Raw genomic sequence first — 18,506 nt, forward strand, 5'->3', positions numbered from 1 at the left:
GCAAACAGTTTAAAACGTGTTTCGTGCAACGAGACAGTCTCGTTTGTCGTCCGATCGATCCTCCATTTGCATTCTTCTCCGAGTGAAATCGATTTTTCTCCCTTCTCTCAAAAATTGCACCGTATTTCCTTTCCGTCTTCTGTTTTTTTCTTTTGAAATACGAGACGAGCAAGTTTCACGGCAAGGTTTCCCTTCGATGTATGCAAGTTCTCGGGTTTTACCTTAATTACCGAGCGTTGCCATAATACGTCGACGATGCGCATTCCATCGATTAGGAAACATCGGTTAGGATGTGTAGGAAATCATCGGCGAGTATCGGTTTCCGCTCGTTCGACTTTACTCGTAGCGTCATACGCTACGCGTACAACTATCTGATCCGAGAAACAAACGCGTATTGAAAATCGACAAGCTTGGACAATACGCGTTTCGTTCGCGTAAAGGCAAAAGATGAAAAACCGTACGAGATAAGACGCGAAAAAGGCAGGTTAAAGATCCGGAAACTAGAATTTAAGAACCGGTTAGAACTATGGTTGCGGGAGACAGTAGGCATCGCGGAAGTTGTATGCGACAGTTGTATACAATCGCGGTTGTATGCGACCAGGAACGCGAAGTGGCGTTTTACAGAGGATTTTTCGGTGGACCGGTGTTAACGATCGCATCTTATAGCGGAAAGGTAGGATCATCGTTTCGCGATACGGGAGAAACATAGTCGGCGAGCGGCGACAGTTGTCGTCGAGCGAGTCGGCCGCACGTGCACACCATGTTTCGGTAACGCGCGAGTGTCGCGCGGAAACAAGCTAAATATAAGTCACGAGGAAAAAGAATAACCTCCCGCCTAGAAACTCGCATTACTCGCTCAAACAACCTCTACCACTTTTGCTCGCGTTCGTTTCGGAGCATTACGTTCTGCTGCGACGCGTATTGCGTATTACGTTTCCGACAACGGCCGTTAGTGCAATCGCGTCCGCGACGTACCGCGCTTCGTCTCTTCCGTCCTCCTCTGCTCTCTTCTCTTCACGTCGGTTTTCCTCTCTCGTCTCGTCGTCGTAGTACCAGTTGTCGTTACGAGTGCTCGCGTTAGCCGATATCGCCACATTCCTCTTGCAAGAAATATGCAATTTTTTCGCATTGACTGTTAACGGTTGAGTCGCGTTATCGCGTTACCTTTCCAACGTGTACGCCGTGTGAAACGTCGAAGCTTTGATCGTTCGAAAATCGTGATTCCAACGTTACGCGTTCGATGAAATGGCGGCGGACGCGTCAAACAGAAAAATAACGATTCGCTTGTTCGAACAAGCCACACAACAGACACGGACGAGGTATTGCTCGTTTGTGCTACACACCGTTCGATCTGCCGCTGTTTTTCTCCGATCGACGATAACTCGTATCGATCTGTGAATCGTCGTTTTGTGGGTCGAAGACTGTTCGAAATGCTACTGGGTAAACACCGACTTTTCATCACCGAGATATACGTAAATAACGCATCGTCACGATGGTACCGTTCGCGAGATTAAATTTTCACGCGAAACGGTCGTGACTTATTTTTGTAGAGCTACGATACGCTACGGTACGGCGCGGTGCACTGTTTGCACCGTTGTGTAATACGCGCGTACGCAACATAATATGGATATAATTGTTTGACGCTGTTGTATAATACGGCTTCCAGCGTGTATTCAGTCACGACTGAGACGTCGTCGCGCCAACATCACGATCACGAGAGCAAGTTTCTGTTTGGCGAATGCCGCGCAACGCGATCGTCTTCCTCGCAAACGAATAATTAACCTTGAATCGATCGCGACTTTTCATTTGCTATTCGACGTGAGTATAAATGCGGAGCGTCGCGCCGCACCTCATCCGCGGTTGACGCGTCGCACGTCGTACGTTGCGAGAGCTCGCGCCTGGACAGGCGATTCGCACGATCCTCTCGCGAACCGCGAGACACGGTCAGTCGGTCGATCCTTCGACGAATATCCTCTTTTTGATATCGCGCATCTCCTACCTTGCCACCTTGTCGTAGAATCGCGATGGCAACGAAATCGTCCGTGTTTGTACGTGCGTCGGTAACATCGAAAGACGTTGAACGCGAAACGAATACTTGGGAGCGACTGAATGTACGGAAAGAGGAAATTTAGTAAACGATGCCATTGGATGTTGCGCGCAAAGATACGCGCGATATCAGGTGTGTGGTTGGTTGTACGAGGCGACATCGTGTCGTTTCTACTGTCCGAGAGAAGTCGTACAGATTGGTCGATCGGTGAAGGTCGATCCGAGGAAGAGCAGCGGTTGGAAGAACGATTATCGAAGAATTACGAGACAAAGTTGAGCGAGAAGTACCGATGAATCGTTTACGTAACGCGAAATCGACCGAAAGGAGCGGCCGCAGCAGCACGTTTCCGAAACGCGCTCGAAACGGAACGACTCGTGTACGCGTTTAAACTCGAACGAGCGCCAAACTATGTCGAATTTTCTCGTCGATCGACAGGCTTTCGAGCGACGGACGGCCAGCACAGTACTTACGATAAACCGAATTTAGCATTCTGTTCGGTACCGTAGACCGAGCTCGAGCGAACCTGGTCGAAAAATGAGATCGAACGAGGTACCTGTATTTGCTAATCGGCAAGGCGTTTCGAACTCGTACGGTGACGTCGTTGAAGGTCCATCGCGATAAAACGATCGCGATATACGACGATCGATCGACGAGAGATTTTTCTCACGAAGCGTCGTTTCGGAACTCGTTCGCGTACACGTCGAACGGTGATCGTCGGACTGTGTGCATACCTGTCATAGCAAAACGAAATTGCACGAATAAACGAAAACGAAGGCGTGCTTGTAGAGATTCGCAAGCGGCGATCGACGTAAGGCAGCCAGATATCGAACGTAGCTATTCAAGACTGGTGCTAGTACCTACGTAGAGATGGTTAAAATTAAAACGTTGCGTTGCTCCGCTTCGTTATGATTTTACGATATGCGAAGAATGGTGGATACCGTCAAGCTGTACGATCCGCTGGAAAAGGAATTGGACGATTGGTAATAGCGTACGTTGGTAATTCCTTTGGACGGTGGATGGCGCGAGAGAAAAATGGAAGAAGCGAGACACGCATGGGCTACTTTAAAGTCAGTCAGAAAGTTGACATTGTTGAACGGTAATGGTAATGGCAACGACAACGGTAACGGCGTAAATGGAAACTCCACGACAGTGTGGTACGATATTCCCGCGCCCGTAATAATACATTGTTGCCAAGAATTGCCAGATGCGTCCAAGTCGGACCGCGTCGAACCGATCGAGGAAACAGCGAGCGTCGCGACTACGAACCAAGAGTCGACAACCGATACTCGGGATAACAAAGGGCCGGAGAAACGCGGGGACGAGAAGGAGGGAGAGAACCGACGCAGAAACACGGTGGAATTGACCGCGATCACGTCGGTAAAAACCGACGACGACGGAGTGCCGAAGATCAGCTTCAGTTTCCTACATTCGGACGACAAATCTCGAACGGCTGTCGTGGAACGAGCTACGGTTACAGGAGAAACGACTACGACGTGGACGACCGCGACCGTGACCACGAACAAGAACGACGAAGATACGTCGACGCGAGACGAACTGTACGACTTTCCTAGGAATTCGTACGTCCACGACGAAATCGAAAGCGAGAAAGCGGTAGAAAGTGAACGCGAGTCAAAAGTCGCTAAGGACGACGAGGAGATTCGCGGCACGAGTCCAGCGAAATTCCACGGGGAGTCGGCCGAGATTCGAAACGAAATCGACCATCGAAACGTAACCGATTCGCAGGATTCGAAAGAATCGAGCGGTGCGTCCCGTCAAGAGGTCACGTCCGCGGAGAAAGCGAGCGATCCAACGATCGCGATCGACGTCGCGAATTCGGAAGGAAAAACGGATCCGTGCGATCCAGCGAATCGAAGAAAAAGGCATTGCGACGGATACGACGAGGCGGGCTGCTCTTATTCGGACGTCGAGTGCTCGAACGACTCTCTCTCGAACGCGGTGGCCCGCCGAGAGCAACGTTATCCGAAGGTATTAAGCGCGTCGCTGGAGCACGGTACGATCGGACTTGGCGATAAACCTAGAACCGAAGCTTCGAATCGTCCGATCGATCTTCCACTTTCCAAACGTTCGATTCGCGAAACTCGAGAGAAGCTAGGAGAGATTTATCGCTGGGTCCGGTCACCGGTGTCGAATACTCGGTTACCTCGTCTCTTCTCGCGACCGAGAACAAATGTCCTGAAATTGCAGAAACATCGGCTGGGCAAGGCATGGGAGAAAATGCGAAACTGGCTAAGGGACGAAACGTCTCGGATCAACGAGGTGGTGAACAAACACGCGAGATTGCAAGCCGTCGGTGCTCTTTCCGAGGAATCGTGTACCGTGACCGTTCCGAATGGTAACAGCGCGTCCTACGATCTGACCAAGGCGAGGACTCCGGAATTAGGATCGATCACTAGGGTCGAGGAATTCGGTTTGTCCTCCGTTTCGCAAGAGCACCTAAAAAGCTCGTCTTCTTCTCCCGAAACCGCGATCGCACCGTCGAAAACGAACGTCGCTCTCCACCGAGCACCGACGAAAACCACTGGCTTGGGAAAGATGATCGCCACCTCGGACAACGTGTTGAACGAGAAGAGCGAACTGAGTATCGTTCCGGTTTCCTTCAGCATGGACAAGCTCTGCTCCGATACGGAAATCGACGAGACCCACGATGCAGCGACCGCTGCCGAGATCGACAGCAGGGATCATGTTCGAAAAGCCGGCTTAATTAAGAGGAGAATGCTGGGGTCAATCAGAGGGTTAATGGCCTCCACTCATCTTCTACACTCGGTCTCCGTTCACGAGACCGAAGAGGTACATTCTTCTATTTCGTTCCACCCACCGCGTAACGCGATTACGTTCGACCGAAGCGACGAAATTCCTTTCTCACGGATCTCGATGGACCCCCTCTCGTTCAAGGCGATCGCTCTCGAGCCGAGAAAAATCGAACGAGATCTTTCCTTCGCTTCCGATACGTGAAAATCTTTTATTCTGCGACGATCGCACCGCGCGCTAACGTACACGCGAACGACGAGTCCGAGCATCGTACCAAAGAAACGATCAAAGCGAAGAAAGTGTGAGAAAGTTGGGCGGAGAGAATAACCGACTTTGTTCTTTTCTGCATGCTAACTGATACTTGGCTACGTCTATACGTCTATAGGTACTACAGGGTACGCGCTTATACGGTATGTTTATACGACGATGATGCGGCATCGTGGCGATTGAAAAAATGCTACTCGTTGTACTTTGATCGCAGCTCGCGTTCTTTTCCTTTTTTTTTTCTTCTTCTTTTTTTTTCCATGCATTATATAAGCTAAAGATAGGCACGTACCGGCAGCTTATTCTCGTTCCGAAAACTATTTCAGCGCTGGCACGACCTATCCAACTTTCCGCTCAAAGTAACCTTAATTTACCCATCAAGCACTGTTCTCGAGAAAGCTGGAGTCGCCGCGTCTCGATTCCGTAGCTTCCCAACTGCGAATACAAATATAAATACAAATACTTTAAGCGAAAGTATTCGTGCGTGGCATACAAGGACGTCGTTCTCATCGTTAGTCCGCACGGAGAAGCCACGAATTCAGGCTGTGTCATTGCCGTTTGTTTTCTCTATCATCTACGAAGGAATCGTTTGCGCGTTAAAGATACCAGATAAACGAGTAGAAATTGCCGCTACCCGTGGAAAATTGAGCGTACGAAAGAAAGCAGAGGCAGCTGCGAGAAACTGTGTACGAGGTTCGTGAGAGGTGCGCGTTAATAGCTCGGTACGGCGATAGTAACTGCGACCTCCGCGATTTCACCGCGTCACGTGAACCTAAGCCGAGAAAATCTCGAAGGTAAAAGGGAAAGGAACCGTACACATCGATCGCGATCTCTCGATATTTCACCTCTGTTTTCGTTCGTCGAAAGCAAGCACCGCATCGCGGCCGTGCCGCTTCCTCCGGACGATCGGCTATCTTCCGGCAAAGAAGCACCGTTTCTACCTCGATTATGTATTTCAACGTTTCAACGATTTCGATTAGAAGATAATACCGAGAAAAATTGCATTTTTCTCGCGTCTTATCAGAAGACTCGCGCGTATCTGTTTGTATTTGAAGAAGGTATCCAGTCGGACGAACACCTGTAACAAGTTCTAGACAATCGTGCCCCACCTGTTGCACGTGCCAGCACATTTCTTTCACGATCAATTACATTACGTGTAATATCCAATCGGGCGTATCGATTAACCTTTTACTCGAAAAAGTTTCCACATCGATGTCAAAGTACCAGCGCATCGATATACAGGGTGGTTGGTAACTGGTGTTACAGGCGGAAAGGGGGTGATTCTACGCGAAAAAAGAAGTCGAAAATATAGAATAATAATTATTTTTCAATTTTTTCTTTTTTTTTTTAATTTTTCCATCGAGACAACGATCTACAGTGAGATCCGTTATAACGAGACGCGATAAAGTGCAGGTGTACCGAGCGAAAATTCAAAGTCGATTTTCTCGAAAGCAAAGCCTCGAACGAAAAATTTGTATTCTATATTTTCGACTTCTTTTTTCGCGTAGAATCACCCCCTTTTCGCTTGTACCACCAGTTACCAACCACCTTGTATTTTATTCTTGCGTACGCAGTTTCATCGAACTCTCGTAAATTTGTTCTTTACCGTTTGCAAATAAATTCATACGAACGTTCATATCCATCCGACGATTTTACTATTCTTCGTATGCGTATAAGATTGCTCGTTGTCTAAGTAGATGGATCGTAAGAAAGTCGATCTCTCTTCGTGCAATGCATAATTAATCTTTCTCTCACAACCGTGAACACGCTAGCGCGGAAGGTTAATCGACAGGCGGAAGTAGTCACGTATCTCATCTTGAAACACAATAGATCAAATTAATCGTCGCGATTAACGCGTTCACGGTTGATATCAGGATTTCTAAAAGATCTTCCTTTCGTGTTAAATCACGATCGCTCGAAGATAAATTCTAGCGTTGTCTAATATCTCATTCTTTAATTATAACTTATTCTATGTCGATCTTTCTCTCTCAACGTACGCTCGTTGTATTTGTATTTATCGACCAGTCTGATGCGCGTGTTACGCAGAGCTACTAAGCGGCTTGGATTTCTGAAGCGCATTCGTTCCGCTTTTTAAAATTCATGAACGCCACTTTGTCTATATTTGTCCCTGGTCCCTCGTCTTCCACGTGTGGAACATGCCATGTACCGCACTTAGCAAAACATCGAGACCGGCTCGACAAAATCCGGATAATTAAGACGGATAATCCTGTGCAATGGAATAACAGATTCGATTAACACCGTTTAAACAATGGACGCGGAGACTATGTTTCTTTACAAAATTGTCAACGATAGGTTTAACCGCCCTGCTATGCGTCTAAATACAGTCGCACGGACGTGATTTCACGGTCATTTTCGTCTAATGCATCACCTTCGCCTCGATGCATTCTAACCGATGACGCGATCAGTTGATTCGATGTTATTGCGGGCCCTCGGACACACCAAGGTCCGATGCGGCGCGACGTCGCTGAGATTCTGCGACGATACGTCCGTCTTTGTTGTTTTTAATCGAGAAAACAAAGAAAGAGATACGATCGCGAGGATATCGCGTGAGCTAAAGTCGCTCGTCCGCATTTAGGCTAACATTTAACGTTGCGTAACCAATGCGTAATCAATGCGTAACGTATGTTCCCTCGCCAACTATCCACTTTTGCTTTTCATCGGCCGACGGATTTTCTTTCGTTTCCTACATTCTATGCTGTTCTAAAATAAATAAATTTCATTTAATCGAGTTTCACGAGTAAAGCTAACCGTACGAATTCGGCCGTAGAACTTGCGCGTGCGACCTTGTTCGGTGATAAGATTTAACCCGAATAAAAACGCTGAACAGAGTTCTACTTGGTTCCATTTGGTAGAGAGTGTACAAGACGAGAATGTAGAAAAATGAATTTTTACCATTCAGTGGCTTGGAAAGTCGTCCAGTCAGAAAGTTACTCGAAAGGTTGAGTCGGGCGTAACGTCAGAAATTACCGGTAAATGACATTTCCGATACACCCTTTCTTCGTTCTAGTCGTTAGTCGAGGAAAATATCTCAGATATAAGACGGTACGTAATGCACAGGAAAATCTAGTTGTGGCTGACCAGAAATAAGAACGACAAATTTCTCACCTACATGACCGGTTTATGTACCAAGAACTTTGGCTATGCTTGCTTCGTTCCTGACATCCACACCACGTGTCTCGTAGTTTTCGTTTCTCTCCTGAAGTTTGTAATTTTACGAAATACCTCAAGGGAGGAACGCGTTAAAGGCTCGAAGAACGTTTACCCGTTCGAGTACCAGCATTCGATTAGCGAGCAATAAACTCTTGGAGATAGTTATACATATACTTTCTACTTTTAATTAATTCCGTTCTTTCTCTATGTTTTCTACCTTGTCGTCTCTTGTTCATAATGCTCGCGTTTAACATTCTAAATATCACTTCGACCTTATTATCCTCTTGCTTCGCTTATGAACCGTAAAAATAAAACTCGGTGCTTATAAATTTATACATACTTTCGTGTAACGGATGGTAATTGTTGTTTCTTCCGCCAATCCGTAAGCCAGAGTCGGCGAGAATTCGCCGCGAAAAGAAATCGTTGTAACTCGCTCGCAAGACGTTAGAAACGTTGCATCTCGTGAGCTGTGACGCGTGGTTACCGCTATATTCCGCGTGCTTCTTATCCTTCTCCACGATCGTTCAAGCGTACAACGAGCTCTGGTTGCGAGCTTTTAGTTTCGAAAGTAAGAAACACAGAGAAAAATTAATATCTGGTTTCTGGTTGCAGGGTGGACAAGGTGGATTCGAAGATGTTCGAAGGTACGTGAAACAGGGTGGAGATTTTTGCAAGGAATTGGCATCGATCCTGCACGAAAGGTGAGTTGCTTCTTTGTTAATCGAATCGCTTCTTCTCGACACGCAGCGCGCGTGTATCTCCGCATTCTTAATACATTTGCTATTTATTATATATTTGTGATAAGTGTATATTCGCCTTGAATCGTAAACCTTTTGTTTCTTGTCTTCTCTTATTTCAGAGCGGAATTGGAAGCGACTTATGCCAAAGGACTCAGCAAACTGAGCAACAAACTGACTAAGGCGTGCGCGAAGGACCAAGGTACTCTCTTCGTCGTTTTAACTTTTAACGATTGATTTAGCAACGTGATATAAAGTAAAGAAAGTCGAGGCAGTAAATACCAGTTTTAAATACAATCGTTGGCTTCTGAAACGCAGGTGGCAACGGGAGCGGAGGTGTGAACGAAGCATGGAGATGCGTCGGCGAGGAGATGGAGGCTGCCGCAGAAGCTCATAGGATCTGGGGAATTACGCTTAGCGAACAACTCGCCAAACCGATCAGAGTGCGTCGAATTTCGTAAAAATTCCTTTTTCATCGTCCCTTCGAACCATTCCTCGAAATATCATCGCGCATTATCGATAGTCGTTATCGCCGTTAGTGCATCGTCATTCGCAGCAATTGAACAAGGTTCTTCCTTTGCATCGAATTTGCACACGTAGAGAATACGCACGCGTACACGTACACGCGTGTTATTTCGTTTCGATTCTTCTCTCCTCTGAAACCGTTGAGCGTTTGTCGAATGATCGTTGAAACAAGCGACGATAGGCGTTAAGGAGGCGTTTGCGTATCCGCAGGTAGGAGTAGCAGAGGCTCAAGGACGTTCGAGGAAATCTATCGAGAATTCCGTGGATAAGGCCGGGAAGTCTCTTCACGAGTGGCGTAACATTGCGATAAAAAGTAAAAAGCAAAGTTTCGCTTGTGCACGGGAAAACGAGAGGTTGCAAGACCTCGCGAGGCTGCAATCGATCAGTCAGAGTCAGCAGAGCAATAACAAATCGTCGACCCATCATATGACGGAGAAGGAGGTCAGTAAGCTCGAAGCGAGGAGGAGAAAGGCCGAGGACTCGTCTCGTAGGGCGGACACGGAGTTTTACACGGTGAGCGTGAGAGCTGAGAGAGCTAGGCTCGAGTTCGAAAGCACCATGAGGAAAGGAGCCAAACAAATGGAACTTCTCGAAGAGGAACGATTGAGCGCTCTTAAAGATCTCGCGAACGTTTATTTAGCCCATCTGCAAGCCCTAGCTCCCCGTCTGCAACAGGTACGTAGCAATCTTATACGCGCTCGTACCTGCAATTCTATCTCCTCCGCGTTGCCAACGCTCTCGTGATTATCATCCGTCGTCTTTTCCTTACAGAGTGCAGACCGTTTGGCAGCTCCTATACGTAACTGTAACGTGTCCCAAGACATCGAAATCTTGAAGAATCTTATACGCAGAGTAGAGAGCAACGACGGGTGTAACGCCGAGCAATTGCTCCCAGACTTTTATGCCGAACACGTTACTCTAGCGATGAACAGAGAACGTCGGAAACAAGCGCTGGTAAGAGTCCTTCATCTGATCAGGCAGGACTTGGAGCGCGAGAGGCGCGGCAGGGAAGGTTTGGAAACTCTTCACCGAGCTTTCATTGCAACACCGGCATTCGCGGCGGATGAGAGCACGCAAAACGTAACGGAAAAACTACACCATGTACGATTACTCTTATGCTCTTTCTTTTATCATTCGCTATGTCGTGTACCATCTTCGGAAACCGTTCAACTCTTACCTTCTTTCAGATGCGTTCTATGTTATTGTATTTGGAGGCAGCGAGGTATAAAGTCGGAGGAACATTGGCCGAAGTAGAAGGCAGTAAACGAGACAAACATCCGTTGGCCGAACATATTTTAGTTTCAAGGGATAAACAGGGTTTGCAGCAAAGTGTCCTTAAGGTGAGCTTCCGTAATTCTTATCGTTATCTTGAATGAAAGAACGAGAAAAGTGCACGCACATTCTTCCACGCAGATTCCTTCTTGGGCGAAGAACGAATCGTTTGAGATTCAGGAGGATGAAGACGAAATAGATGTTCATCTCGTAAAGGATCACGATACCGAGAGTCGTCATTGGGCCGATCGAACAGCTGGCGATGGAAACTCGGAGAATCCACCGGACGAGGATGACTTTAGCGATTTCGATGAATTCAGTAGTCATTCCGAGGACAATAATAATCAAGACGTCGATGCCACCGAAACGGGTGGCAAGTCCGACGCAACGGAACAATGTAGAGCAATCTATCAATACTCGGCAAATTTAAACGACGAGCTTAGCTTAAGTCCTGGGGACTTGATAACGGTACATCAAAAACAACCAGATGGTTGGTGGATAGGAGAGTGTAGAGGACGAACTGGAATATTTCCAGCCACTTACGTTCAAGTTATTAATTGAACAACTTACGCTTTGCTTCGCCTCCTGACATTCAGGAATTCAACAATGTTTTTCCTTCTGATTCCGAAGGAAAGAAAGGGAGAGCAGGTGCGAATAGGTATAATGATACATGAAAAATATGTAGATGCAATTATACTGTAAAAAATAAATAACAACGGAAGTTATTAATTATACATATGAACGAACTACCAAAGTACGATTGAAATTAAAAGTGACTCTCCTAGAAAAAGTCAAATTTCACTGTACAAAGAAACATTTTTTATCTTTGATATCGAGTCGTATTGCCCGCGATAGCAATTACCGAACAATACAAAATACGGCGCACCGAAACGCACCATCTACTACAGATAGTCGACGAAAATATTTGTCAAACGTGTTTTGTACGCGTTCGATACCAATTTTAAACGACAAGTTACTAAATGCATATTTGTTTGCGTCAATAAAGTGCCAATGATAGCATATACATACATATAGAAACTGTACGGGACGGACAAGATCAGTCGAGGATAAAGTTAATATTTTCGCTACAATGTAACAAATCGCAATTAGGAAAAGGAAAGGAGTTTGTACAACGAAGTAATACCTTTTTGTCTGTATAACTTGTGCATCGTAATTTATAATTAAGTTGTAATATTAACATAAGCATAAACATGATTCAAGTCATTTTCATAGAAAGTAAATATCGTTTCTTCCTTAAAAAATCAAAGACTGTTTATTCACGCAGCATTCACGCATGAAATTAAATAGCGTGACATGTATATAATTTGTTTAATTTTCGAAATTCCATTGTAAATAGTACTTAGCTGCATTTAATAACTTAAGTGTTTTATGTAACTGAAATTTTAATTAAAGTTCGTTTATTTATCAGCTAATAATACATTTTTCTTAACTCACTTATACATCTTAATCCCGAAGTTCGTCTGCGTAATCCCTCTCCAATTGCATTATTACTTCATTGATCATACGAGTACCGTTAACTACAACATTAAAATGGTTATCACTATAACCGACATATGACACGTTTATATTTGTATATTTTATTGCGGAGTAAGTATGGTATCTGTACATAACTACCATATATATCTAATTTTATTGTACATATAATAGATCTATCTTACCGCAAAAAGGTGGAATGTTGGAAGTTGCGACAAAGAATGTTCCTCGTTGAGGATAATTTATCGCGTTTATGCCCATTTCGGCACAAATAGTTTTATCGCACGATTCTGTTGCTAGTTGTATCAGGTTTCGATACGATAAATCCCAATGATGTGCCCAAAAAGTGCAATTGTGCTTAACCTCGGATATCAAAGACTCCGTTAAGTAAACGTACGAGCGTCCATGGCTGCATATAGACTTGTTAATTGCTAAAATCAATTCGATATTTTATCCGAGGAAGAAAGCTTACAGTAATAAGCTTTTTTCAAAACTGATAATAAGAAACGTATTTAGCGAATACTTGCCTCGAAGAGGAATTGGTAGATATTCAAAATACGAAGAATCGATTTTTACGCAGCCAGGCTGGCTTCTGCCACCGTTAGGGTAGAAATCAACATGACCTGATACAAATTGTTCGTCCGTTCGTTCATTCTCGCAATAGCATAAAACACGGTGTATACACAATGTATGTACAAATATCAAACCTATCGGTTCTGGTAAACCTAATCCGATCTCCGAAAGTAATTTCCCATTAGTATGGATAATATCGACGAATGGTGCATCGGATTTGTGAAGTTTCATCGTAGAATGTACATTCTTGAAACAAGGTTGTGCAGGATCCAATCCTGTTATTCTCTGGACTTCCCACTTACTTCGCCTTTTTTTCAGTTCTTTCGCAGCAAACCCGCAAATATGTGCTCCAAGACTATGGCCTACTAAATGCAATGGTCCCCAATTATTGTTGTCGGAATTACCTTGCGTGCTTGTTGTTGCATTCTCTACGTGTTCTAGAAATCTTTACAAGACAATAAGCTCCATGAGCTTTTGTGCGATTAACACCTATACAAATAGGTACGTAAAGCAGACCTTGCAATTTGATATCCTATTACTTTTGTGTTAACTGCCGCTTTGTAGTAATTCCAAGTATTGCCCCCGGCACTCCAATCTACAATTACAACATTAACGTCGTTCTAAAACATATTAGAGAATAAACAAAATTATTGTTTGAATTACCGATGATAAAAGATTAGAAAACTAACGTTGCTAACATGTATTACAACATCAATTACTTTCTAAGGGGAAAGATTCCGTTCGTCTTTTAAAATGTACTTCAACGTGTATGGAAAAGAAAGAAAAAAAGAAAAATTGTAATCTACCCATTGAAGAAATGCTCTTTCCATTTCATTGATCCACGATTGTTGACCATGCGATAAGAATCCGTGAACTATTACGATCGTCCTTCGTTCGATTTGAAAGTCTGTCCACTCCAAGCCAAATTGTTTACCGATAAGTACCTGAACGCGTCGTGGTTGTTTTCTCGAGGAAAGTAAAAATTGAACATCCAAAGCATTTCCACTTGAATTACTCATAAAAAACCATTCTAAAATCGCAGCTACTCTTTTTCCTAAACCAAAACAATCCACTTGATCTGATTGGGAATTTTTTCGATAGTCGATAAAACTCGAGGAATTCGAGAGTGTATAAATGAAAGCTGTCAAATTGCTATTACGAAAATTCGATAAATTGTTATCAATACGATCTCCACTTGTATCTATTTTTACATTTTCTTCCAAAATGTGATCCTGCATGGCAGAAATCGCAGGCAATCTGATGAGCAGTAATGCAATCCACATCATTTTCATTACTGAATTTCTGATCGTAATGGAACATGTCTATATATCTACGTATATACGTCTGTATACAACCAAAAAAATTGAAGTCATGACCTAACGATAACGTAGATTACATTGCTAATTTCAAGTAAACTAACACTTCAGAGTACATAATTGTAAAAACATCCTTACGTCTTTTCGACATTATAGACATTATATTTCAATCAATTTAATAATAAACTAATTCTTCTTATTTTTATTTCCGGTGTCAGTATAATAAAGCGTCGTTTTTTTTTTATTAATAATTCTTCGATAGATTAAAATAATAAAGATTTAAAAAAATCCTCAAGTTTATAATATTCTCATAACATTAAAAGTATTAATACGAAGGAGAGACATTAATGTGAAAATGTAACAAACTAATTTTTATAATTTCGTTAAAAATAAAAAAATATTAAATTTTAAATACACCCCTATTAAAAAAGGTATTTAATTCGTGCCTTCTTAAACTATTATTTAGAAGCGTAGCATCTATAAACACCATCATTTATTACATATTATCTGTACATGATCCAATGAATCACGCAGCATTGCGCTATTTGCTATTTTCATTAGTGTCAAGAATGAGAAGATAATACGTTCTAAAAAATATTGCAATTTATATATTCAATTTTTGCTTCTTCCTTTTTCGTGTTTTTTCTTTTTTTCTCTTCTGGAAAAAAACAACAAAATAAAACGTTAATATTTGAATATAAATGCACGAAATGAACGATATGCATTTCCTTACCACTGTTTGTTCAAAGTTTACTTGGTTGGATACGTTTCTACTACCTCCTTGAAAAGTACTAAAATCTACGACTTTATAGTCGAATGTTTTTGATGGCATCATACCTTTCTTTTTCAACTCCTTGATTATACCGTCCTTTTCTCCTTTTTTTCTTGTGCTATAAACACATTCAATTTATCAATAATTCTTACCTTACGAAATTTCACATATTTTAAGCATTCATAAACGTTATGATATTAAAATTTCAAGATGCTTAGCTTAAAACATAGAACTGAGTAATACGACCAGAAATAAAATAACAAATTTTTGAATATACCTACCGTAACGGATTAACAGTTTCATTACTCGATGCTTGTTTCCGACTTTTTGTAATACTTTCTGGTACATTTTGCTCTTCATTTAAACGTTCAATTTCATCTGATTCTTGTTTTACATATTGAGTAGTTTTGGTTTCTAACATCGGAGTTGGGTTTGATAAATCATCTTTAATTTTTTTGTCTTGTACTTCATCTTGTTTGTTAATATTTGAATCTCGTTTTCTTTTACGACCCGACATTTGACTCAGTGGAGTTTGAGATGGTTTTTTTGGTAAATCTGACACACTTCCTTCTGGCACCATTTGAGAAACACGTTTAAAATGTTCGTGAACTCTGTTTTTACTCTCTGCCATTTCATCTTCTTTCATTTTTAGTTCCTTCAAACGATTTTCTTCTTCTTGTCTTAGCTTTTCTCTTTCCTGTGCTTCTTGTTCCGCTATCATAGGTATAACCCGTTTGTATCGTTCAAACGGACTTACGAAGGGAAACCTCTTTTTTCTATTACTTTCCTGCTCGTCCATTTCTGCTTCCTCATTCTGTAAACAAGCAAACAACCACGAAAACTACAACCGTCGATCTTTCTTAATTTTTATACAAGATAATTAATTTTATTATTCGTACGCTACCTCAGACGTAGTTGGGCTGTCAAACACAGTCACTGCATGCTTCATCGCGATATTCGAAATTTGCTCTTCTATTATGTTGTTTTCATCTAACAAGCATGGTAAGTCAGCTCGTGCTTCCATATCACTGGGAATATCGTGAGGTGAATACATCCACATTTTTGAACTGTTAACAGGATTTCTTTGCGTCAATCTTTGCCTGATATCATCTTCAATGATTGGCTTAATAAGCGGCTGTTCCCTAGCCTTCAATATTATTTTATGTAGTTTTAATAAATTCTGTCTAACCAAAGGAGGAATAGAGTCGCAGCATGCCAAAATTCCTTGCATTTCACGAGGTAATGTTTCAGCTATGTTCAGTAACATATGATTTGGCAATACGTAAGCAATACTATCATCTTCCCCTCTGGCAGTTTGATCTCTCCATTTATGCAATTCTTTTAGAGCATAAAGCTGTTTATTATTAAACATTTTCTGGCTCTTTCTATACATAATCATACAACTTTCCTCTGTCCATACTGGTTTTATATACGTCTTTTTACAAATCTCTGTACTTCTGTCGTATACAGCTTTCAAAATATTGATTTGTCCATTAGCAACGTCTATTAAAGCGTTCCTTAATAAATCCTTTATGTACAATAAATAATGCGTATCCTCCCTGGCATATTTTATAAGTTTCTCCGGTAAAGGTCTTATGCGCCAATCTGCCATTTGAAAATGTTTATCAGGATCTACATTGCAGTAATGTTTTAGCAAATATGCTAAACTTAAGTACGGCAGGTTAAGTTGTTTCGCCGCTTGATGCGTATCAAACATATTCACTACGTACAGAGATAAGTCTCTCTGAAGCCACTGAATGTCTAAATCTGCTCCGTGAAAAACTTTTAGTATCGTAGACTTGGTAAAAATTTCATTTAGCTCGTGTAATTCGGATCGTAACGACAGAGTATCTATCAGGTAATCTGTATCTCCCGTTGAGATCTGCATCAAACAGGTGATTCCTTGAAAGCTTCTGTACGAATGATGTTCCAAATCTACAGCAATTTCTTTGTACCTTTTTAGATCTTCTATCAGTAACTTCATATCCGACGGATCTTTGATCATTACCAATAGCGTTTCTTCCAGGGGTTTATACTTTTTTGGTACCGATTTTTTCAACTGATCATTAGGGGGAACAAACATATCCAGCTCGTATTCGTAAGGATGACTAAAGATTTCGCCATTTTCACCTTCTTCCAAATAAATAGCCAAAGGTTTCAAAGAATTGGGTTTGTCTTTAATTCTAGGACACCAGGGTTTAGAGCTATTGTCAATTTTGTCTTTGAACGTTAGCTGCGGCCTTTGAATATTTTTAGCAGCTAATAAACGAACAGATTGAATATTCTCTGTGTCTTGGGATCGACAAACTTTTTTGTTCCACGAACCGTTAATTCCATCTGGTTGACCCTTTGCGCTCGACACCATCAATTCTACTTCGGTATTCTTAGCGATGCCACATTCTTTGTCCATTAAGGCATTCTGCGATACACAGCACGTTTTGGATTCGTAAAAATAAAAATTTAAGCGTAGAAAAACATAGAAAGAATATCTTTTGAAAAACTTACGGCTCGGTCCAAAAGCATGTCGTTCGTTTCTAATAGAAGATCAAACTTCTCTTCGATATCAAGATTCGATATATTGCCCTTTATGCCAGCTAATCCCAATAAATGCTGCATAACGTCCATTATCAATTTTGTATTTTCCTCCTTGGCTTTGAGAAAACTGGGAAAACACGAGTAATAATTGAAATTTGATCCAGTTGGTAAACTATTAGCACATTTAATCCCAAGTTTTATGGCATCGAATGCTTCCTAGAATATAACGATCATTTGGTACATAAGAATAAAAGAAGAGACAAACTTTTCAAATTAAACAGTTCGACAAGTGTAACTATACCTGAACGTAATCGTGAAAATTCTCATATCCAGGTATTAATTGGTTAACTTGTTGATTCTCATTTTCTAACGCTTGGCATTTGCCACTGCAATCTTCCGTAGTATCCATGCCGTTAATTATAAGCACTTACTCTTCTCCCTTCGTATAAAATTATTCGATAGCGCGAAATAAATATGCAAAAGTGGAACTACATTGAACGTAACCTACGTACATATGTTCGTGAACGTAACCTACAATTTGCAAATTTTGTATCCCTACTGTATCATGCGTACACACCAACAATAAGTAGCCACCTACATACCGTATTACCGATCTAGCCGCAAATATGGTATAAAAATCCGTTTTCTCGAAAAATCATATCAAGTAACTTTAACAAGTGCTAGTTTCGATAATTCTGATTCTGACGACATTTCACGCATACTGTGACCATTACATCCATAGAATGATCTATGATTCTATCATAAAGTAAAGATTATATCCTATACAGAAAAGGAAGTTGGAAAGCGGAGCACGGTTTGCGTATAATAAAGAATCGTGTCGCATTATATAAAAAATGTCGTTAATATATAGCGAACGATGTTTTTTTCTATAGCGGTGATCGCATCGGCGAAATGCAATCGCGACGAAATTAGCGAAATCGTACGAAACTCTTTTAAAACGCATACACTCGCAATGTAGAAAATGACGTCGAAGGATGGCGCTGGTATCACTATAATCTATCCATTCCCTG

General features: G+C 42.2%; 3 protein-coding genes across 5 annotated transcripts; 1 reads left to right on the forward strand and 2 right to left on the reverse strand.

The window, feature by feature from the left end:
• The first annotated feature begins 744 nt into the window (after positions 1–744).
• Positions 745–12,214, forward strand: LOC117206365. Of its 2 annotated transcripts, XM_033445644.1 has the most exons (9): positions 3,080–4,033; positions 4,253–4,855; positions 8,864–8,952; positions 9,111–9,190; positions 9,307–9,431; positions 9,724–10,188; positions 10,285–10,614; positions 10,701–10,853; positions 10,927–12,214. In XM_033445644.1, the coding sequence occupies exons 1-9, from the start codon at positions 3,080–3,082 to the stop codon at positions 11,344–11,346; spliced, it is 3,219 nt and encodes a 1,072-aa protein (XP_033301535.1). In that variant the 3' UTR covers positions 11,347–12,214. The 2 variants fall into 2 exon arrangements, with proteins under 2 accessions (XP_033301534.1, XP_033301535.1); XM_033445643.1 differs by having other exon boundaries at positions 745–4,855.
• On the reverse strand, positions 12,187–14,422 carry LOC117206373 (pancreatic triacylglycerol lipase-like). 2 transcript variants are annotated; one of them, XM_033445653.1, is made up of 6 exons: positions 13,659–14,419; positions 13,369–13,472; positions 12,987–13,297; positions 12,807–12,902; positions 12,465–12,710; positions 12,187–12,323 (listed from the first exon to the last, which is right to left on the reverse strand). In XM_033445653.1, the coding sequence occupies exons 1-6, from the start codon at positions 14,142–14,144 to the stop codon at positions 12,250–12,252; spliced, it is 1,317 nt and encodes a 438-aa protein (XP_033301544.1). In that variant the 5' UTR covers positions 14,145–14,419; the 3' UTR covers positions 12,187–12,249. The 2 variants fall into 2 exon arrangements, with proteins under 2 accessions (XP_033301544.1, XP_033301543.1); XM_033445652.1 differs by having other exon boundaries at positions 12,807–13,297; positions 13,659–14,422.
• A 170-nt stretch (positions 14,423–14,592) lies between these two features.
• Positions 14,593–18,460, reverse strand: LOC117206367 (exosome component 10). Its single transcript, XM_033445647.1, has 7 exons — positions 18,078–18,460; positions 17,777–18,006; positions 17,446–17,691; positions 15,845–17,359; positions 15,222–15,754; positions 14,902–15,058; positions 14,593–14,826 (listed from the first exon to the last, which is right to left on the reverse strand). The coding sequence occupies exons 2-7, from the start codon at positions 17,882–17,884 to the stop codon at positions 14,773–14,775; spliced, it is 2,613 nt and encodes an 870-aa protein (XP_033301538.1). The 5' UTR covers positions 17,885–18,006; positions 18,078–18,460; the 3' UTR covers positions 14,593–14,772.
• Positions 18,461–18,506: the final 46 nt, after the last annotated feature.

Source organism: Bombus bifarius, unplaced genomic scaffold (genome assembly GCF_011952205.1).
Source record: "Bombus bifarius isolate JDL3187 unplaced genomic scaffold, Bbif_JDL3187 scf7180000008006, whole genome shotgun sequence".
Taxonomy (NCBI): Eukaryota; Metazoa; Arthropoda; class Insecta; order Hymenoptera; family Apidae; genus Bombus; species Bombus bifarius.